This window comes from Pollicipes pollicipes, unplaced genomic scaffold (assembly GCF_011947565.3).
Source record: "Pollicipes pollicipes isolate AB1234 unplaced genomic scaffold, Ppol_2.1 Scaffold_7231;HRSCAF=8579_pilon_pilon_pilon, whole genome shotgun sequence".
NCBI lineage: Eukaryota > Metazoa > Arthropoda > Thecostraca > Pollicipedomorpha > Pollicipedidae > Pollicipes > Pollicipes pollicipes.
In genome coordinates, this window is record NW_023597034.1 from 14,399,030 (window position 1) to 14,421,167 (window position 22,138).

At 62.6% G+C, this 22,138-nt stretch overlaps 1 protein-coding gene across 1 annotated transcript in view; it reads left to right on the plus strand.

Annotated features, from left to right (window-relative positions):
* LOC119109750 (partitioning defective 3 homolog B) overlaps positions 1-21,319 on the plus strand; it is a 23,019-nt gene extending 1,700 nt beyond the window's left edge. Inside the window, exons 2-20 of the mRNA XM_037233502.1 lie at positions 2,101-2,307; positions 6,957-7,037; positions 8,065-8,208; positions 10,503-10,648; positions 12,286-12,455; positions 12,729-12,891; positions 13,681-13,767; positions 14,103-14,109; positions 14,223-14,405; positions 15,012-15,203; positions 15,569-15,668; positions 16,348-16,556; positions 16,866-16,968; positions 17,213-17,397; positions 17,715-17,779; positions 18,174-18,310; positions 19,385-19,455; positions 19,816-19,923; positions 21,233-21,319. Of these exons, the coding sequence (XP_037089397.1) occupies positions 2,101-2,307; positions 6,957-7,037; positions 8,065-8,208; positions 10,503-10,648; positions 12,286-12,455; positions 12,729-12,891; positions 13,681-13,767; positions 14,103-14,109; positions 14,223-14,405; positions 15,012-15,203; positions 15,569-15,668; positions 16,348-16,556; positions 16,866-16,968; positions 17,213-17,397; positions 17,715-17,779; positions 18,174-18,310; positions 19,385-19,455; positions 19,816-19,923; positions 21,233-21,319 (2,445 nt within the window). The remainder of the gene's footprint in view (positions 1-2,100; positions 2,308-6,956; positions 7,038-8,064; positions 8,209-10,502; positions 10,649-12,285; positions 12,456-12,728; positions 12,892-13,680; positions 13,768-14,102; positions 14,110-14,222; positions 14,406-15,011; positions 15,204-15,568; positions 15,669-16,347; positions 16,557-16,865; positions 16,969-17,212; positions 17,398-17,714; positions 17,780-18,173; positions 18,311-19,384; positions 19,456-19,815; positions 19,924-21,232) is intronic.
* The last annotated feature ends 819 nt before the right edge of the window (positions 21,320-22,138 follow it).

A 22,138-nucleotide genomic window follows, 5' to 3' on the forward strand; every position in this document is an offset into this window, starting at 1 on the left:
GGTGCCAAAAATAAATTTTTAAACCATAACTGCAAGGTTACATGAGTGCAGGAAATGGACAAATTCACATAAGTGCATTCGCCATTTTCCACTCTTCAAGCCGCGTAATATCTTGGAAAAATCTCGTCGGGACGGGGTTGCAGCCAAATTTGAAATTTGGAACGATCTTGTGAAAGGTTGGTGTGCTTAGTTTCCATTTTTTATCACCTGTAAGGAACACTATGAATGTGGTTTCATATCTGTTTGGGTGCCCTCAGCCCTCTTAACTTTCAGACGGAAGTGGATTTTGAGGATCCTTTTGACGTATTTTGGAAGCAGGCTTAGCCATTTTCCTGCCCATCCACCAAAGGCTGACAAGGAGGGTCAGGTAAAAATTGTGGGTTCTTATCGCTTCCTTTGACATCACTTCAGTCTAGGTATTAGCTCTTGCTGGATCTCAGCTAATGGTGGGTTGCATCTTGGTTCTCTGGGATCTCTGCCTGTTCCATACAGGGTCCTGGTCCTTGCTGGATTGTTCCACTTAATGTTAGGCTGGATCTTGGTTACTGTTGGATGCCTGGGTGTATCCCATGATAGTTGTTGGTTGTTATTGGTGCTCTCAAACCAGGAACTACATGGCACTGATCATTGCTTGCTCTTTCGGCTGACTGGCAGGCTGGATACTGGCTCTTGCTGGATCTGTCGGTCGAATATCAGGCTGGATTGTGGTTGCTGTTGGCTTTCTTGACCTTATTCCAGACAGGTTGCCGATTCCGAAATCAGAAACCAGGAACCAGTTCTCGGGAAGCGATCTGGGGACCAGGCTCATTGCTGGTGCGCTCCCATTCCAGACTTCATATCGCGGCGGTGGAGCTTGCGCTGCGGCTTGCCTCGCTGGCTCGACACAGAGCTGTACTGTGACGGTCACAGCCAGCCTGGCTGCTGCGTGCGGGCCGGCCGCGGCCGTCCGTCTCCGGGCCTCACCGCACACTGTTCAGTTGGCGGCCGTCGCCCAAAATGACCGCTGCAGTCGACGCGCCCGAAAACACCAATGAACAACAACAACAATCACCAGCCGGGCATGTGTCGATGCGTCACGCTGCGGGCTCGTCTTGCGGGTCGAGCGGGGCGCCGGAGGCTCGGGCTGCGGTCATGGGCTGCGGGTCTGAGTGCCGGCCTCCGGCGTGACTTGCGGCTCGCGCGTGGAAGGCCGTCGGACCAGCTGCTTGCTGACAATCGGTCGGCCGCCGGGGAGGCTGGCCCCGGGGCCGGCACCGGGTTCCGCCCGGACAGATGAGAGCAGCCAGGTCGATAGCGATCGGTCGGCGCTCGACCGCCATTGTCCGCGTGTCGACCGGGGTCGTAACAGTGACGTCCGGGCGCACCGGCACGGCCGGGACGGGCGCCTGGTGCCGGCGACGGGCGAGCGCCGGCCGGACGGCGGGGCGATCTCAGCATCGACTCCCGCCGCCCGCGGCAGCGCCGTCCGCAGCGGGGCGTTTTCGCCCACGGGAGCCAGCAGACAAGCGGCGGCCATACAGCTCGTAGTGGCGTGGTTTACATGTCCAGGTCTGAGGCATGGTGCTCTTCAGTTTAGGTGAATAGCCAAACGTTTTGAACATTTGGCTGAGCAGGCACTCACATCGTGTAATTTACCAAGCGTTGGAGCTGAAAAGTGCCCGTTACGTAACTTGTTGCTCCTGTTTGTCACCGATCGGTCCTTGTCTGTTCCACGAGCCGCTACGTCCTCGCCATTTTGGAAGTTCCGTTGAGATAACCTGCTGGTACTGGACAAGCGAGTACATTCGTCTGTGTTTGATAATTTTATGCGTCACACGATGCTTGACCTGACTATTTTCCTCTGGCAAAGCAGTATGGATTTTTGTTTGTGGGTGACAAATGCCCCCATCCTGTCCTCGGGCCCACCATCTGATTCCACCACATGATTTCCTGTGGGCACGTGACTTCCCACCATGATCGGCCTTTGTGTGGCTGGACCATGCCTCTGCCTCCATCCGGGCCCGTACACAGCCCCTGCCACCGCCTCTGTTCCGTACCCGTATCTGGGCGCCGCCCATGCCGCCCCACTCCCATGCGCTGACGCCGCCCATGCCATTGCAGCCGTCCGACTCGTGGGTGACTGTGCACTCGCTCAAGTCGGTGGACGGCGGCCTGCTGGACCCGGACGACCGGCTGAGCGACGTGGCCGACGACCGCGAGCAGATCGTGGCCGTGTATGAGGAGCATGGCGGCCGGGCCGCTCCGCACGGCGGCGGCGACGGCACCTCTGGCAGCTCGGACGGCACGGCCAGCCCCGTCCCCCTCACGGTAGGTGACGGCCGGTGCGCCGGCCCAGCCGTGGGAGCACGAGTGGTACCTATGTCTCGCGATAACCCGCTGGCGTCGCCCTCCCATTGGTAGATTGTAACGTTGTCCGTCCTGGCCACTTCCGAGTTGGATTCCCGTTCTCGGAGACCTCTGGCCCACAATGCCCCTGGGTTTGAAGGCGTTCGTGTTTTCCGTTCGGGCGGGACTGTCGATAGTGCCGGAGCTCTGAGCCCTGATGCCGGAGCGTGTGCCGGTGAAGTCAGCGCGGACCACTCCTGCGGTCCGGTCTGCGGTTGGCGTTATTGGTGCGCTAACGTGCCAGGCGTTGCCGAGGAGGTAATGGGTCGGATGCTACGTTCGAGGGCGGCAACCGTGCCTGCATTTTATCCGATGCCGTCCGCTGGTGGGAACGGGCTCTCTTGGGGCGAGTCTCCGCCGTCCCCGCCGTCCCCGCTGCCCCAGGAGTATGACAATGGCTGTCGCTGCTGCCCCATGGGGCTGGCAGCGACTGCTTCCCTCTGCCGTGGCGGACTGGCAGCGACTCCCCCTCCGCCCTGGGGGACTGGCAGTGACTGCCCCCTCTGCCCCAGGGGCTGGCGGTGACTGCCCCTTCTGTCCCGGGGGACTGGCAGCGGCAGCCCCTTCTGTCCCTGGGGACTGGCAGCGGCAGCCCCCTCTGCCCCAGGGGCTGGCGGTGACTGCCCCTTCTGTCCCGGGGGACTGGCAGCGGCAGCCCCTTCTGTCCCGGGGGACTGGCAGCGGCAGCCCCTCTGCCCCGGGGCTGGCGGAGCCCCTTCTGTCCCGGGGGACTGGCAGCGGCAGCCCCTTCTGTCCCGGGGGACTGGCAGCGGCAGCCCCTCTGTCCCGGGGGACTGGCAGCGGCAGCCCCTCTCTGTCCCGGGGGACTGGCAGCGGCAGCCCCTCTGTCCCGGGGGACTGGCAGCGGCAGCCCCCTCTGCCCGGGGGCGGGCACGCCCCTCTGTCCCGGGGGACTGGCAGCGGCACCCTCTGTCCCGGGGGACTGGCAGCGGCAGCCCTCTGTCCCGGGGGACTGGCAGCGGCAGCCCCCTCTGTCCCGGGGGACTGGCAGCGGCAGCCCCTCTGTCCCGGGGGACTGGCAGCGGCAGCCTGTCTGTCCCGGGGGACTGGCAGCGGCAGCCCCTCTTTCCCGGGGGACTGGCAGCGGCAGCCCCTCTGTCCCGGGGGACTGGCAGCGGCAGCCCCTCTGTCCCGGGGGACTGGTAACGGCAGCCCCCTCTGTCCCGGGGGACTGGTAACGGCAGCCCCTCTGTCCCGGGGGACTGGTAACGGCAGCCCCTCCGCCCTGTGAGACTGGCGTGGGATCTTGACGTTGCGGAGGGGCGTCTTGGCTCGGCAGCCGCCCCGGCGCACAGAGCTACGGAAAAGGTTTCTCAACAAAACGCTTGTCAGCTTTTGCGTCAGAATGACGTCGGAGTCAGACCTTGCCCAGCCTGCTTCGAGGGTAGAGAGCTAGGTGCTAACTTAGATGTGACGGCGTCAGCAGACGTGGTTTCGATTAAAGCTTGTCTACTTTTGCGCGTTTAATGCCCATAAATTGCGCACTGGTATGAGACAAGATGTCTTTTCATCGTACGGTTGTAAGCTGTTCCGCTGACACATGTCTCGCATAGATCATGTTTGTCGTGCCAGCTGCTTAGCCAGCGGACATGGATCAGCTAGTTATGCGGACAACTGCCTGTAATTTTGGAAGTATGTATGCATTGTGAACCTCACTAAGGCAAGGAGTCCACCGAAAAAACGTACTTGAGTCGAATACGCCGAAGATTCCAGCGCACTCCCTTCTGCAGTCCGTTTAGCATTCTAGTGCGAGGCAAATAATGCAAAGTGGTACTTCATTTATGGTAGCACTTTAGTTCACAGCGTTCACGGCCAAAGATCAGTGGTAGACGTCTCAATATTTCTGTTTTTTGTGGTTCGCTGGTGGTTGAAAACTGCTCCCAGAAGTCATAATTTATTTCTCGATCAGAGAGAATGACACAGGCCCAAATCGGCCTTGAAGGGACGGTATATCGCCATTCGGCGGTCGGCCGGGCTCCCCGCCGGCGAGTCTGCCGCTGCCCGCCTGCGACAGGCCCGCCGCTCCGGAGACCGTGGGACACAATGTCTTCGGGCGGAGGACAGTGTGGGCGGGCGGGACGGCGCGGGACGGGACCGGCGGCGGCGGCGGCGGCGGCGGGTGGCCCGGCGCCTGCCACCTGTCACCCGCGCGGCGGGCGGTCGCCGTCCGTCAGCGGCCGGCCGCAGCGGCTACCGCTCTGCCGTCGGCCGGCTCCCGGCGTTGGGACCCGGCGCCGGGGCGGCGCTACTGAACGTCCAATGGTCCGCTGCCCCCGCAAGACGCAGGCCGTGCTGCGGCGGAAGCGCCGCCGACCGCGTCTCGTGCCGGCGGCGGCTGACGCGCCGTTGGCCGGGGATGTTTGTGATCACACGCGGACAGCCGATAGAGGGCCGGCCTGACCTGCCCAGGTGACCTGCGGACCGGACGCTCCACCCGCCGACCGAAGGCTGGAGCGGCCCGCCAGCCTACGGTCGCCGCGGCTCAGCCGGTACGGCGTGCTCAGCGGCAGATTGAAGTGGCCTGGCAGTCTGAGTCTTAGAGTCTGACAGCCGGGTAATCTGACGGCCTGACGGTTTGACGGTCTGACAGTCTGGCAGTCTGGCCCAGCAGTCTGACAGTCTGGTAGTCTGGACCGGCAGTCCGTCGGTCTGGTGTGGACCGGCAGTCCGGCAGTGTGGCTTGGCAGGTGAACCGGGCCCGCGGGCACCTCGGCGGCGAGCGGCACCAACTCGGCTGCGACGTCGCCAGTTGGGCACGACATCTCTGGGCGCAGCCTGTGGGTGCGCGTCCCGGATCGCTAATGGAACAGTATTTGCGAGTGACCTGAATATCTAGTGTTGGGCCAGGAGTGTGGCGGCATGAAAGGTGCCATCGGCATTAGGCGCTATCCTCCTAATAATCAGTGAGCAATCCAAGTAATGTGTGGTGTTTGACTTGGGCGTTCAGGGATGTCAAAACACGAGTTATTGGAGTGCGCTACCAGCGCCCTCCAATGACTCCAGTAGGAGCTCCCCTGTTGGCTGTTTTTGTCACAGCTGGGGGGTAGTAGCGTTAGGTACTGGCACAGCGACGGAGCTAGCGTGGAGCTACTAGGTAGCGCATAAGCTGCTGGTAATAAGGTTAGTAGTTTTGTCACGGCTGGGGGGTAGTAGCGTTAGGTACTGGTACAGCGACGGAGCTAGCGTAGAGCTACCAGGTAGCGCATGAGCTGCTGGTAATAAGGTTAGTAGTTTTTGTACAGCGGGGGTAACGAAACGTCAGCAAATGAATAATTCGACACGATTTAACCATACTGTATGTATTGTAACTAATCAGTGCGGTGGCCTCACACGTTCTAAGAGGCATGATGCCTCAACCTTTTTAAAGCATGACAACTCAGTACACACCACCCGTCTGCCGGAGTGCCCCTCGGCTGTCTGTATGATTTGCTTTAGCAATGTTTTTCAAGGACTTACGCATATAACTGACCGATGCTCATGCCGTCCGGTGCGGGCTTACGAGGGAAGCTGTCCCGTCTCTGGGTCAGCCAGGGCCGCGTTGTGCCACCGCCATCGGTACAGGGCTGGGCGCCGCGTGACGCTCTCCTGCGTGACAGCAGTCATCTGCCCCGCGCGCCTGGCGGCGGGCGCCGCAATCGTCCCGGGTCCGGGGTGAGCGGCCCCTGGGCTCCCCTCGGGTTCCCCTCGGGCTCCCCTGTTGTTCCGACGGGTTCTCGTTACACACAGGCAGGCGGGATTGGCGAGAGACTTCGCAGTGGGCACCGAGCCTAGCGTGGTCCAGGTGGGAGACAACGTCTCGCGCGGCCGAGGCACTAGAGTGGGCACCGAGCCTGGCGTGGCCCAGGTAGGGAACAACGTTTCGCGTGGCCGAGACACTAGAGTGGGCACCGAGCCTGGCGTGGCCCAGGTGGGGAACAACGTTTTGCGTGGCCGAGACACTAGAGTGGGCACCGAGCCTGGCGTGGCCCAGGTAGGGAACAACGTTTCGCGTGGCCGAGACACTAGAGTGGGCACCGAGCCTGGCGTGGCCCAGGTGGGGGACAACGTCTCGCGCGGCCGAAACACTAGAGTGGGCACCGAGCCTGGCGTGACCCAGGTGGGGGGCAACGTCTCGCGCGGCCGAAACACTAAATTGTGGCTGGTTGAACCATGGCAGAACATTGACATCCGACCCTGGTTGTACAACGGTGATGGTACCCTCGTATGTTCTCAGCGGTCATGCTGAACCAAGGACAGTTGACCAAGGACAGAGTGCTGGGATATGCTCTGCACACAGTCACCAGCCGCAGGCCTCTGCTACTAATTCTGGCATTGAGTTTTCCTGCTAATGCGGTAAAACCTTTCTGCCATTCCTTCCTACGTAAGCCGAGAAAATGGGCATCTTTATCTGCGATTTGTCTACACTAGCGTCGACGCACCAGCCGTTGATTTGGTCCTGTGGTCGCGTCAGGAAGCCGGTCGGGTCCCCAGAGCCCCGAGCCCCAGTCTCCGACCTGTCGACACCGAGCGCCGCCTATTGAGCCAGTCGCTCACCCCCCCCCCTGTTTCAGGGCGGGGATCACGACATGCAGCGGTTTTCCCGGATGGACATTGAGGTCAGCGGTCAGCAGGCGCCTGCCTGCTCGCTTCAGGTACGGCCCGCCAATGGGCGGCGCCCTCTGGCTGGTGAAGGCCGTCTGATGCACGGCGGTGGCGGTGTTTAGCGTCCGCATGTTAAAGGATGTCAGTTCGAGTTATGGCTACAGATAACCATTGCGGTCGCTACTGCGTCATGGCAACGCACACTCCCTTCGTGCCACGCCCCCACTCTAACGCAGCACGTTCCATGTCCAATCCGCGTTTCTCTCCGCCCCATGCTGTCGTTTGTCACTCGGGATTAAATCTCAAGTTGCCGCCCGCTTTGGCGTCCCCAAATGGTGGGGAGTAGTGAATCCTGGCCCCCGGCTCCTGGCCGAGGTCACTGACTGAACGACGTGTGCCGGCAGACACTGCAGTGAGCCAGCCCTAGCTCGGGCTCTGTCTGTGACTGGTCCGGTGTGAGCGCGTGCGTGTGTCGGCAGACACTGCAGTGAGCCAGCCCTAGCTCGGGCTCTTCCTGTGACCGGTCGGGTGTGAGCGCGTGCGTGTGGCAGCGGACACTGCAGTGAGCCAGCCCTAGCTCGGGCTCTGTCTGTGACCGGTCGGGTGTGAGCGCGTGCGTGTGCCGGCAGACACTGCAGTGAGCCAGTCCTAGCTCGGGCTCTGTCTGTGACCGGTCGGGTGTGAGCGCGCGCGTGTGCCGGTAGACACTGCAGTGAGCCAGCCCTAGCTCGGGTTTGTTGTGACCGGTCGGGTGTGAGCGCGTGCGTGTGCCCGGCAGACACTGCAGTGAGCCAGCCCTAGCTCGGGCTCTGTCTGACCGGTCGGGTGTGAGCGCGTGCGTGTGCCGGCAGACACTGCAGTGAGCCAGCCTTAGCTCGGGCTCTGTCTGTGACCGGTCGGGTGTGAGCGCGTGCGTGTGTCGGCAGACACTGCAGTGAGCCAGCCCTAGCTCGGGCTCTGTCTGTAACCGGTCGGGTGTGAGCGCGTGCGTGTGCCGGCAGACACTGCAGCGAGCCAGCCCTAGCTCGGGCTCTGTCTGTGACCGGTCGGGTGTGAGCGCGTGCGTGTGCCCGGCAGGTGCGGCGCGGCAGTGAGCCGGCGCTGAACCAGGTGTGCCCGCTGCCGCAGTTCCCGCCGGACCTGTGCGCCGACGCCAGCAAACGGTGGTCGGCCGCGCCCATCATTGACAACCAGATCGTGGCCAGCTCGACCCCGATCAAGGTCAGCAGCACGCTCAGAAACGTGCTTGGCTGTGGCTTCGTAGCTCCCGGGGGTTTTCTGAGTGGCATCTCCAAATGACAGGCGGTGGCAGGTCACGTGCCGGCCTGTACGGCGCCCCCCCCCCCCCCCCACGTGTTGTGTAGGGCACGACAGCACGAGTCACCTCACTGTCATAGGGACTCGATTGGGGCGTGATGAATTGGTCTGGTCTGGGCATAGAGGGAAGGCATGCGTTGGGGTTTGACATACATTCTTTATGGAGCTGAAGTCTGTGTTGACATCACCGTTGTCCTTGAGGTTTGCGGTATGGAACCTACTTCCGTTACACTTCGTGGATTGTTGGCTTGCACTCGTCACTCCAACCTTTTTTTTGTACACCGAATTCACGCGTCTACGGTCAGCAGCGACTGTTGTTTAAATTTTTTCTCCTGACTTATCTAATGAAGTGTTTGCAAACACACTTTTTAGAAACATTACGCGTTTTCGTGGGGACCTTGACGTGGAGACATTACTCGTCTTCATGAAGCATTTGGGAGCTTCACGGATGGTTTGAGAGACCTTGTAAAAATTCCAATTTAGGCAATATTTTGATAGCGGTATGTTGTTAATTCTTGGAATAGTTTTTCATTGAGAAGTGATTAGCCGTAGACGACCATCGGGGGGGGGGGGGGGGGGAGGGGAGCGCCTTTTCATAGTCCAAGATGTCACGCTCGTCGATTACTCCCTGCGTCCCGTGAGCACACGTCGTTGACAAACTATTTCTCGTACTTGATTTGTGAACTGCACAGTTAGCGGTTTGGTATGTTTGGCGGCAAAATAGTTTGCCTGGTCGCGGTGCTGAGACGGAAGGAGGCACGGCACGTTTTCCGCACAGGAGCCGTGCGATTTTGCCTGTATGACGTGCATTGCCTGGATCGGGTGTCATGCAGGCATCTCTTAAGCGTGTAAATGGGACAGGCTAAAATCTTGCTCAGCTGAGCTTCGGACTGTTCAACATTTTGCCTTAAGGTACTGATTTCACCCCGTGTGGGATCGCTGAGCGATGACCTTATTCCCAAAGGCACGCGCGTCGAAAACGGAAGAAGGCAATTTGGCGGTTTGTGACGCGTTGTTGGGTCTTACGCGTGGTATCGGAAGGTTGCCGCAAGTGTAAGGCCCAATGGGCAGCGTCATGCAAGGATCAACCAACGGTCATGCAAGGCTTTTTTGGCATTAGGACGTCTTGCGCACAAATGGTGGCATACCTTGCTTTCGACGGACCTTTTTTCAAGCAGGCTCTTCTTTCATGTAAACCTTCGTAAAAACGAAAGCATGAGATATCCTGTGTGACGCCTGCTATGGTCACCTTTCCCATGCCAATGTGGAGGCGTCGGCCCCGTCTGGCCACTGTTAACAGCCGCGGCGGTGTGTAGTCTCGAGTTGGACCCGTCGGCACTGGTTGTGGGCCCACGTGTCTGGTGGCGGACCCGCGTGCTCCGCCCGAACTCGGCAGCCGCCAGAGCAGGCAGCCGGTGACGCACTGCCGAGCCGTCGGACACGCACCAGGCCGTCACGCTGGCTGCCGGTGTCGGCGCTGCGCACCGCCGGCGGCCTGTCCCGGGGCAAGGTTCGTCCGCGCGACCTGCTCGGGGCGGTGGCGGCGGCGACCGAGCGGTGGGCGTGCGCGCGGCCCGGGCCGGGCCGTTACACGGCGACCGTGGCCGGCCGCGCCGGCTGGGCTCGGTCGGCCCGACCGGCCTGTCCCAGCTGTCAGCGGGACCGGAGCGGCCGGCCGCCCTGATGCGGCCGCCGTCTGCCGGTCGACCCGCGCCTCCCGCAGCTGGGTCCTGCGACAGTGGCTGACGGCGGCGGCGGCGCGCCTGGGTGCGGTGGCCGTGCGGGGGTTCGGTGTGCGGTCTGTTTGTCCTTCCGCCGGTGGCCTCACACGACTGGTGGGGCTGCAATGCGTGTGCGGTCCGTCTCCTGACCGGGTAGGCCGGAATAGATTGTCGAATGGTGCGATGACGCGACACAGAGCACCAGTCGGGCTGGACCGAACAAGCTTGAGGCTTCCGAACAACGTCCGTGCATTGTCATACTATTGGTTTTATTGAAGTATTTACACAGCGTCAATCATTACATCGCAGTTAACTGAAAAAAAAAAACAACAGATGATGTCGGCATTAGCGCATGAGAAAGCACGGAGCCGTCTTGTGGTCGCATTTTCTGCGTCTACTGGCCACCCGTGCCGGCGACGCCGTGACGATCCCGACGGGTCGGCGCCTGCCCCCCGTGACACGGCCTCCCCTCCGCAGGACACGAGTTTCGAGCAGCTGACGCCGCCGGGCGAGCGGGAGGAGGCGTCGGGCGACGAGCGCGACCGGCCGCCGTTCTCGCGCCTCGCCCGCGACGCCAACCGGCTCTCCATGCAGGTCGGCGGCAACAGCGACGGCATATGGAGGTGCGTGACTGGAGGCTGGGCAGCCGGCGTGGCTCGGCCGCTGGCGCCTCTGTTGGGGTTACAGATAGGGGCACGCGGGGAGGTGGTCTTTCTCAGGCCCAGGGGCCGCCGTGACGCGGGCATTGTTGTAGTCCTGGAACTTGTCTCATCCTGACCGGTCATCTGACTAGCGAGCAGCGGGCACATTGTACAGGTGTCAGACGTCGAAATCTACGTGGGATTAGCTGAAGCTGCGGTGCCCGACGCAATGTGGGTGTACGACGGAAATGCTAGTGGTGCCGTGGAGCCGTGCGACCGAGCATGCGTTCGCAAAGGGCGCACTGTATGTGGAGGGACGGAACACCGGTATCCCGTCTGTCGGAACGATTTGGACAGGGCACAGTATCACGTGCGTTTGCTGTGGTCAACTTATAACTGTTCGCTTCCGTGGTAATAACGTTTCCTCTCTGTAACGCTCCGTATGCTCTACATTATGTTGTGTTGGCGTTTCCTGCCTCAGCTGGTGTAGATCAGCTTAGGCGCGTGGGGACGCGTGGCCGCAGACCTATTTATGTACGTTATTATTTAAACTATAGCGCGTTGCCAAACATGCCAATCCAAAAATGGTCAGCGCTAGCTGTTTCCTCGCCGTGTGCATTCTCCATAGCTTGTCATACCTCCCCGTGCCGCCTGTTGGCCCCGTTTGAGGTTCTTCCTTAGTACATAGGAGACTAAAGCAAGCAAATGTAGCAGGAGAAGGGGCACTCCCTATTTTAGGCTCATAACGAGTCTGATGCTTGAGTTCATGAACGTTAAGTCAATGGTTTTTGACAAACGGTTGGGCGATCTGCCTGGGCGCCATTCGGCGGTTGGTCTGGGTTTGGCGTCCATCGGCGCCGCCTCATTGGAGGCGCCACGGTCACCATGCTGCACTCAGATACAGCGAAGCGTCCCATTCGAGGCACCACACTAAGGTGTAGAAGACACCCATTGGCTGGGAGGGGAGTCGCGGAGGTCCCAGACCTCTCGCCCTCTGGCCAGGCCACTTCAGGTCACATCACGCGGCCCTGCGGGGAAAGCGACGGACGCTGTCGGAGGAGTGTCGGGCGGTGTAGCCCGCACCAGCCTGGAGTGCACCATAGGCCACGGAGACGGGGGGGGGGGGGGGGGGGGGGGTCGTCAGGCTGCCATCGTACTTGTCCGGTGGATAGGACCGGCCAGACCGGACCGGAACGAAACCGGACCGTCTCTTCTGTAAGGGATTGAAGCTGTGTGACGGCAGTTTCCGATAGTACGGTGTGTGGTATGGCTGGTCGGGTATGTGTATCAAGTACTTGCGCTCGTTTTAGACTTCAAGCGGTGGCAATAACAAGGATGTGCTCGCCCGGAGATGCGGTAGGCTGGCTGGGACATCGAAAAAGTAGGCCGATGAGGTAAATATAGCCGGGCCGGAGCGTAGTGAGGGTATGCACGATGGCGAGAGGAAAAAGGGAGGTGAGATGAGCCCAAGCTGAGGAAGGTGAGGTGAGCGGATGGAATGTGAAGCGTGTCGAAGGAAAGAGGGGAACAAGGCGAGCGGTGAGCCTGCGCTGCGAAGGGAACGCGCTGAGCGGAGATGGAGCGAAGACTGGGGCGTGACGTGTGGGGCCGGTCGGCAGGTGGGCGGAGGCGGCCGACCGTCTGGTCAGCCCGCAGACGCCGCGATGGGAGCCGGTGGGGGGCTCCAACGGCTCGCCAGACGTCTCGTACGAGGATACCAGGTGGCCGCCACCCCAGCAGCAGCAGCAGCAGCAGTTGGTGGTCCTGACCGACGTCTCCGGGCCCCTCGGTGAGTTCTGGCCGTCTGCCGGTGGCCGTTTGCAATGCATCTGTCCGATGAAACCACGAATAGGCTGCTTCCCCCAAAATTTGCTGGCATCTCTGACCAGGGTTGGTTACGTTTACATGAAGAACTGCGTGCTGCAGTGTTAGGGCACGACGTTGCAGCAGTGCCCCGGTGGCAGGCATCCCAGAGGCGAACAGTGCTGGCCGACCCTCGCATACAAATAGAACCCCGTGGCCTGTCGTGACGCGCCGACCCTGACGCGTGTCCGTCCGCCAGGGATCCACGTGGTGCCGGAGTGTGACGAGAGCGGTCGCGACGCGGGCCTGCACGTGCAACGGGTGGAGCCGGACGGCGCGGTGCGGCGCGACGGACGCGTCTCCGTCGGCGACCGCATCGTGCAGATCAACGGCCACAGCCTGCGTAACATCAGCTTCCAGAGGTGCGGCGGGCGGGCTCACCACTCCCACCCGCCAGCGGTGTGGCCGCTGGCCAGCGGCGGCGCAGCGACGGCAGTAACGGGGCACTTCTGGTTTCTGTTTGATCCGGTTAGGTTTCGTGACAGGCGCTGGTCTTTCACGAACTTTGCAGCGCGTTTGTTGTAGTTGGTTGGGCCGCATTTGTCCTTTTTGGAACAGTCCTTCTATGGCGTGTGTCGCGTTAACGCTCGTGCTGTCCTTAGTTCACGTTCCAATTTTCGCCGCTTTAAGTTCCTTCTTATATTAGTTGCATAGGTGTGGTGTGTATAGCCCATGATTTTAACCGACTCTGGCTCTATAATTATTCTGGTTCCAAAAATACGAAAAAGTGATGAACCTGACGCAATGAAACAACCGCCTCCGATAGTTTCCACGTCCTTGCTGCCGCAATTTCAGAGTATGAGACCCCAAACGACCCCACGCTTCCACTACAAGCCTGCTTTGTGGCAGGTCCATCGAACGACTGGCATCGCCACAGTGCCGGCTGTGGCTTTAGCTGGCTGGGATTGGACTGCTTCGTTCATGTTTCCTGTGTGTTGCGGCTGTCCTGTGTTAGTCTTTACCGTGTAGGAAGTGGTGTTCACGCGCGCGCGGCGTGCCCCGTGGCCCCGGTCCCGGTCAGATTCCCTCCGGCTGCGTGTCCCGCCAGCCCCCGCCCCTCGCGACACGTGTCGTCGAGCCTTCAGCGTCGACGCCCGGCTGAGCACCGGACGCGTGACAGCCGGACCTGACGCTGCGGCTGGGTTGCGTAGGGCGCAGGAGATCTTCGTGAGCGCGATGAGCGGCGGTGATCTGCGACTGCTGGTGGAGCACGTGCCGGGCCGCTCGCAGCCGCCGGCGCCGGCGGCCGCGCTCTCTCGCTCGCACACGCCCATCGACGCACTCGACGGCGACGCCAGAGGTCAGTCAGCCACCCCGGGGTCGGCTGGCGACAGCTGTAGCGACCCAGATGGGAGACAGCGCTTGTGAACGCGCCGGAATGCAGGGCAGTGTGGCGTTCCGGCAGCCGTGCCGAAGACAGATGCGGCGGACGGGAATGCCGCACGGCTCCGGCCAGCCGTCAGGGGTTTTTGTTGGCCCTCGCGGCGGTCATCGACCCGCTCATCACTGACTTGGCGTGTTTGGCACCGCGACAGCGGCGCTTGCTCTCGACTGGGGCTGCCGTGGCGCGGAGGCTGGGGGCGAGGCCGGAGGGCGGACGTGACCTGCGTCGCCGCGCGCCGCCCGGGTGTGACCGGCCTCCGTCTCGGCAGGCGGCGGCTCGCGCGTCGCCACCGTCTCGCCCACCAAGAAGGTGCCGGCTTCGCTGTCGTCGCGCACGCAGAGCGTCATGCAGACGTCCAACACGCGCAAGCTGGGCCGCCGGCTGTCGGTGGCGCTGGTCAAGGGCGCCGACGGCCTGGGCTTCAGCGTGACGACGCGCGACAACCCGGCCGGCGCACACGCGCCCGTCTACGTCAAGAACATCCTGCCGCAGGTGAGCCGGCCACGCCGGGGCTCACAAGGGGAGGCGGGCAGGACGTGGCACAGGCTACGCCGAGGTCGCGACTCGTGCCACGCCACGCCACGGGGTTTGATTTAGGTCTGGCAAAGTGAGGCGCGGAAGAGGCAGGCTTCGTTGCAGGGTGGCGTGCGGACCTGTTTGTGTCGGCCGAGTAGATGGAATTAGAAACTGGACAGGGTCTTTGAGGGGCGTCCTGAAAACCGATGCATACTTACCGTGACATGTGGTTTCCATTAAGCTGGTTGTACAGCCAAACATGCCATTAATGAAAACGGCATTTGTGATCGCCTGTTACGTGGCACGCAATTGAGCTTTGCTGGCTACCATTATGCCATAAGGGGGCTGCGCACTGCCAATGTAACTGGTGTGAGAGTGGGTGCACGACCACAGCCAACGGGGACAGGCACACCATGGCCTGCACGGCAGCCGGCCATGTCACTTCTGACTGTGCGTGGGCCGCGTTCCTCGCCGTGTGGGGCGACGCCGCGGACGCTGCCTGCCGGAGCATTGCTGGCCGGACGGCGGGCGCCGACCGCTGGTCCGCGCGAGCCGCCGTCTGACGCCGGGACGCGGGGGCAGGGCGCGGCGGTGGAGGACGGCCGCCTTCGGCCGGGGGACCGGCTACTGGAGATCGACGGCGTCGCCGTCACCGGACTCAGCCAGCGCCAGGTGGTGCACATGCTGCGCGCCGTGCGGCCGGCCCAGCCCGTCGAGCTCGTGCTCTCGCGCCACGAACAGGAGGACGCCAGCCCCAAGCTGCCGCGGCCGCTGGTGAGTGGCCGGCCGACGGCGAGCGCCTGCCGCCGCGCCACATCCCGTCAGCCGTGTAGTGCCCTGAGATAGAGCATAGGTGTAATCTTAAGAGAAGTGTAGAGCTCAGTGTGCATTTGACGAGTAGTGTGCGCTATTTATGGCTTTAATAGATCCTCTCGGATCGGCGCTATCAGCCTCCTGAAACAAGACCAAAATGTGCTGTGCCGGCAGCTTCGTCTTGACAGTGAGCTCGGTGCTGCCCCCCCCCCCCCCCCCCCCTCCCCGCCGCCCCCCCCCCCCCGTCCCCCGCTCCGTGGTAAGCGCTGGCGTGGCCGTCGAAGCGGCCAGCCGAGGGTGTGCTGACAGCCTCGTGCGTCGCGCAGCCGGCCGACCACCGCGAGCCGGACGAGTCGGAGCCCTCTCGCGACAAGGAGGTCCTCGTGTTCGACATCCCCGTGCACGACTCGGAGCGAGCCGGCCTCGGTGAGCGCGCCAGGCTCATGCCGCGCCTCCCGGCGGCCATCTGGGTCTGGCTGAGTACCTGCCCGAGCAGTTCTCTTTGCACAGGCATGGCTGCCCTGGCGCTGGTTCGCCTTTTCGTGTGCGCGTTCGTGCCGTCTGCACCTATCGATGCCGTTTGATATTTCTTGTCTCACTCGGTATGCCGTCAATTGTGTTCTTTCTGGTCCCCATACAGCTCTCTCGCTCACCCGCTCACTCACTCACTCACTCACTCACTCACTCACTCACTCACTCACTCACTCACTCACTCACTCACTCACTCACTCACTCACTCACTCACTCACTCACTCACTCACTCACTCACTCACTCACTCGCTCACTCACTCACTCACTCACTCACGCACTCACTCACGCGCGCATTTACGCATCACTCACTCACTCACTCTCTCATGCGCTCACTTACGCATCACTCACTCACGCACGCACTTACGCACGTACGCACGCACTTACGCACGCGCGCACACGCACACGCACACGCACACGCACACGCACACGCACACTCCCCCCATCTCTCAATGTTTGAGCCGTCAGTTGTGTGCTCACTTGCCACCGAGGCGCGCCCCACCAGCCAGCTGGTGTCTGGTGCGCGCTGAAACAGCGTAAGAGATAGCGCCGTGAGCGCGCCGCGCGCCGCCGCCAGGTATCAGTGTCAAGGGCAAGACGACGGCCGGCCATAGCGGCCCGCTGGACGTGGGCATCTACATCAAAAACGTTATTCACGGCGGTGCCGCCAGCAAGGACGGCCGCTTGCAGCGCAACGACCAACTGATCGACGTCAACTACACGGCCCTGCTGGGGCTCAGCAACAGCGACGCCATGGAGACGCTGCGGCGCGCCATGTGCCAAGAGGTCAGGCGAGGTCCACGACCTCCCGGTCAGGCCGGGGGCTGCGGCTGCAGCGAGGCAGGCCAGGTGCCACCGACCGTCTTCAGAAGGCGGACAGCCTGCCAGGTCGAAGAGGCCTGGCCTGGGAGTTGCGAGGTCAGGCCTGTCGCCTTGCGTCAGGAGGTTGGACTGTATCCTGTGGCATGGGGTTAGACTGGGCCCCACCAGTCAAGGTGGCCCGCTACACCTCGGATGTGAAGAGCCGGTGTGCCGCGTGGAGGGCGCCTGACCCGCATAGCCGCGTAACGCCACCTCTCTTTCTGTCCTGCGCAGGGCCCGAAGTCGGGCGTCATCACGCTGACGGTAGCGCGTCGGGGCGATCTGGGCGGCGGCAGCGGACGCGAGTCTGTCAACAGCATGCTCTCCAATTCGTCCGGTGAGAGCGACGAGTGGCCGGCACTGACATGTCTGCGCTGCCGCCCTGTTAACCCCATCTCCTCGTCCTGGGTCGCTCCCGTGTCGCGTCGCGCCGCACTAACTGCTGCCATCGAAGGCCGATCCACAGAGGTCTGCTCTGCTGCCCGTCTTTGGTCGTTGTCGCTCTCACTCTGCGGCGTGAGGGGCAGCGGCGGCGCTGCCGGCAGTGGCCACGCTTGACGCCATGCCTGACGGGGCTTCAGGCGAGGTGCTGGCCGGCTGGCGGCCATCCAGCGAGCGCGACCAGTCGGGCCACAGCGAGGAGTCGCAGGTGACCGTGATCCATCGGCCGCCGCCGCCGCCGCCGCCATCCGACGGCCACGGCCACGGCCCCGGCCCCGGCGCCGACCGACACCCCCGCAACATCCGCAACGACAGCTACTACCAGGTAAGGCGCCGGCTGCAACTGTGCCGTGGACCAGGCTGGGGATGGGAGCTGGCGCGGCAAGGGGAGCGATGCGGCGTGCCCAGGCACAGCTGTAATCACTCACAAATAGTTTGATGACCTCCGCTGATGACCTGGGTTAGATCGACCCCTTTCCCGCGAGTGATGTCGCATGCCCCACGGCCAGCTCAAGCTGAAGCGGTGAAATCGTTCGCGCATTCTCATCGTTGAAGAGGCGACGATGTTCTGCATGTTCGTCTTGGCGCCTGATGTGGCGAGCGCTCCCCTGCGCGGCGCGGTGACCGGACCGGTGCCCCCAGGCCACGCACGACACGTGGGACGCGTCGGCGCTGCAGCAGGCGGCGGCGTCCCCCGCCGGCGAGCGGCCGGTCGGCTGCAGCCCCACTGTCGACGCGGTCTCCGTCGAGGCGGCGCCCGGCGGACCGGGTAGCGCCGCCGCCACCGCCGAGCCGTTCACGCACGCAGCCTACGCCAGCCAGTAAGGGAGCGGGAGGGCAAGCGAAACGACTTTTTTGTTTTGGGCGGGTGGACTCAATTACCCATTTTTGTTTCATGCGGAGGTGTGTTGATTTCTGCGAGCAATTGTTCGCGACTGACAGCTTTATGTGACGTTCAAGAACCAGCTGGGCACTGTTGGGTTTTGGGGCGAGTTTGCCGCAGACTTGGACTGTTGATGAGGTGGCTGGGCTGTTGCTGGCCTGTGCTGGGCCGTGTGCTGCCGGCCGTTGACGCCGCCGCCGCCTCTCGCCCGCCGTCAGGACGTCGCTGGAGCAGGCAGGTGTGGGCTTCACTCGTGACCAGCTGGGCCGCCAGTCCATCAGCGAGAAGCGGCACGCCTCCAAGGACGCCAAGGGCACGGACACGTACCAGCGCACCAAGCGGGCGCGCGAGGAGCGCGAGCAGCAGCGCCGCCTGCTTGAGGCCGAGCTGCGCCGGGAGGAGGCGCGCCGCCGGGACGCGGGTGAGCGCCAGCTGTGGGGCGGGTCGGCTCACGGCCGCAGGCTGGGCCGCGTTGGAGACGGCGCCACCGGGGCAAGCGCGTCGCTTACGTGATACGTTAATTGAAGAACTCTCCTCATGACTTCTCATTTTGGAGAAGGAATGGCTGTTTCGATCATCGGCTTTAGTCAGTTGAATTTGCGTTGTTATTCTTAATTTTTACAAACCACAAGGTCGATATGGCGTTGTGTAGGCAAAGTATTGCCATGTGAAAATGAGATATGCTGATGTTGAACCACGACTGGACAAGGTATATGGGGTTCGAAGTTTCACGCTCTGTTGAGGGAGTTAATAGGTTTCTGTTTGATACGGAGTACAGTCTGAAAGGGACACGACCATTTCGCAATTGAAGCATAGCAGGCGCATCTGGGACATTCCGGTGATGTTACACTGGTTCTGTGTGTCACGATTCTTATATGCAAGGAAGTAGCGCGACTCCACCAAGATGGGTTGGGCCCAGGTCAGTGAGCAACGGCTGTAGCTTTTGAGAGTAGGATGAAGTCGGGGAAGTCTTAACTCCAGGTTCAGGGGCGAAGCCGCAGCAAGGCGAAGAGAGCGGGAGTCACTTTTTGTGACGCGGCTTCGCTGGCTCTTCATATGTCAAGCGTTTGATGCCTGTCTCCTGACACGGACGGCTGTGACGTCGCTGCGCCTCAGCGGCGGCGGCGGCGGCGGCGGCGGCGGCGGCCCTGGTGTGGAAGCCCCACCAGGCCTGTCGTTGATCCTGTAAAGGCCTCTGCGTGACGGGCTGTCGGCCGGCGCCCCGCGCCGACAGCGGACCTGTGCACGGTCTGGGCCGGGGCGCTGCGGCGGCTCGCCGCCGGCCCGGTGCCGGCTGACGAGCCGCGGCCGGCGAGACGGGCCATGGGGCGGCGGGTCTGGGCGGCGCGAGGCCGGCCGGCGCCGCGCGCCGCCGCCTGCCCGTGCCAGCACTGCGCTTTGGTGACGGCCGGGGCCGCTGTGTTGGCAGGCGAGCTGGGTCCCAGCCTCGGCATGAAGAAGTCCTCCAGCCTCGAGTCGCTGCAAACCATGGTGCACGAGGTGAGCTGGCGTCGGGCGGTACTCCCCAGGGATAGCGTCGCCGCGGCCGTGACGGCCGGTCAGCGCTGGCGACTGGTGACAACGCACAACGTGTCCGTGATTTGTTGGTTGACTATTGGAATACGTATCCCGTTTGCATGTCGGAGAACCGATTTTTTTGTGGAGACGACTGACGGCGATGGGGTGGGTAGGATTGAGCTTGTTGAGCCACTCGCCCCAGCTCGTGCGTAAAGCCGAGCACATAGGGCGTGGCGCCTGGCGCTGGCCTCTCGCCGTGCGTCTGCTGACGCGGCCCGCGGCCGGCAGCTGTCGCTGGTGGAGGACAGCGAGCGGCCGTTCGCGCACCGCGCCGCCGCCCAGGCCGTGCGCGGCCGCGGCTGCAACGAGAGCTTTCGCGCCGCTGTCGACCGCAGCTACGAGGCGCCGCTGGCCAACATGCGGGACCGCATGGAGACGCGTGAGTGGCCGGCGTGGGCCGCCCGCACCCGGCGATGGGCGCCCAGTGGGCGGCGCCGGTCGGACGGGCGTCAGCGGACGCTGCTGCCGGCCGGCCGTCGGCGGGTGGACGCCCAGTGGGCGGCGCCGGTCGGACGGGCGTCAGCGGACGCTGCTGCCGGCCGGCCGTCGGCGGGTGGGCGCCCAGTGGGCGGCGCCGGTCGGACGGGCGTCAGCGGACGCTGCTGCCGGCCGGCCGTCGGCGGGTGGACGCCCAGTGGGCGGCGCCGGTGGGACGGGCGTCAGCGGACGCTGCTGCCGGCCGGCCGTCGGCGGGTGGACGGACAGGCAGACATGGAGCAGCAGCGGCGGCATACTGCCGCGACTGAGCAGCTGTGCGAACTGGCGCCGTCGTGACATGGCTGCAGCTGGTTGCTTTGTGGGTGCGATTTACACCCCAGTGGTTCAGTATCCATCGATGTGGGCTGAGAATGCGTGCGTCCTGTCCCCCAAACCGCTCCGTGATCAATCCCAGGCATGATTTCCACACCTCGCACGGTTTTACATCATTTTGGTCTGGTATGTTTCCATGTCATGCTTTGCATCGGTGGTCAGGAAAATTTGTGTCGCTGATTTAAATACTTCACTCTTTGCATGCCACAACATTATTTTATGTGCTATTAAGGGCCGATGTGTTTATATTTGTCGGGCGTAGTTATGCATGTGGATGCATCAGTAGTTGCACCCGCATGCTCGTAGTGCGTTCGATCGCCCAATACCACAGTATATTTACGCGTATGGAAGATAATCGGCATTCAATTTACACGTCGCTATCAGCAAGCGGCAAAAAGGAGCGTGACGACGCAGAATCTCCCTGACACCACTTACAGTTCACGGAACCTGTTTGGGAGGGGCCCTGAGCACGCGGTCGTGCCTTGTACTCCATCAAGGGACCTGTTCTTCACCCGGTTCGTGTCGTTTCTGCTTTGGCTGTCGTGATGTGGCGGTGGGCTGTCTTCCGTGTCTATCGCTGCCGCGTTTGGGTGCCGCGTGGTGGCCAGCGCCGCGGTGGCGAGGCGACCGTTCGTCACCAGCGGCGTCTCTCGGCTGTTACGGTGGACACCCAGCGTCGGCCGCGCCCTGAGACGGGCCCGCTGTCGGTGGAGGCTGCTCTCCGCACCGCTCGTGCCCGGCCGCTGCCGCCGCTGACCGCCCTCTGTCTCTCCCTCCTCGCGCGCCTTGGACGCCTGCAGTGCCGCTGGCGGCTGACGCCGATTTTGTCACCTATCTAGTGGACGAGGAGGCGGCGCCGGGCTTCAACCGAGACCGCGCCGCCCGCCAGAGCTCCATGAGCTCGGGCGCCGCCGACGACAAGAAGGCGAAGCGACGCTCCGGCCTACTGAAGGGACTCGGCAGTATGTTCAGGTAGGGGCGACCGCCCAGCCCTGCGGGAGTCGGTCAGTCGACTCACGGGGCTACCAGATAATGTTGATGTCACATTACGCCCATCGTGGTGTGCCCCTCAGGATCGGGATGGGTGCTGCATGACATCCTGCAGTCGATGCGCCCAAAACCCAAATTATCCTCACCATCACCCATAGTGTCGGTCGTTGGGCAGCAATACCCTATCGGCTCGCTTGACCGTGCTGATTATCGCGCGTCCCTCGTTCGCCCTGTCGGTATGGCGGGCCTCCGTGTTAAGCGGCCCGCGCGTGGGCAGGTTCGGCCGGCACCGCAAGGGCGGCGAGGCGGCGGACGCGGCGCTGCGCCTGACGCCCGACGAGCTGCGCCAGCAGCAAGAGGAGCTCAACAGGATCGCGGCCCGGCGCCGAGCCGAGGACGAGCAGCGGCGCATCCAGCAGCAGTACCAGCGGCTGGTGCAGCAACAGCAGCAGCAGCAGGTCCAGCAGCAGCAGCAGCAGCAGGCCCAGCAGCACAGGCTGGTGAGTGGTGCGGTGCGCCCCACGGCCGGCGCCGAGTACGGCATGGAGTGTATGCCGCTGTTAAGCTGCCTGTCAGTGATTAGTGGAGCTCAGCTGACGGCATGGCCGCTGTGGCCGAGCAGACGGACAGCTGTCTCTGGGGTGGAGGCTGTTGCGGCAGTGATATGCCAACGAGACAAGCACGTCTCTCTGTACGATGCAGTTCACATGCATTGAGGTTGTCCGCGCGGACCTAGGATTGACGCTGATATGTCAATGTCTTGGCGGGAAGCACTTCTTGTGAGCAAACATCAACAGATTAAGTG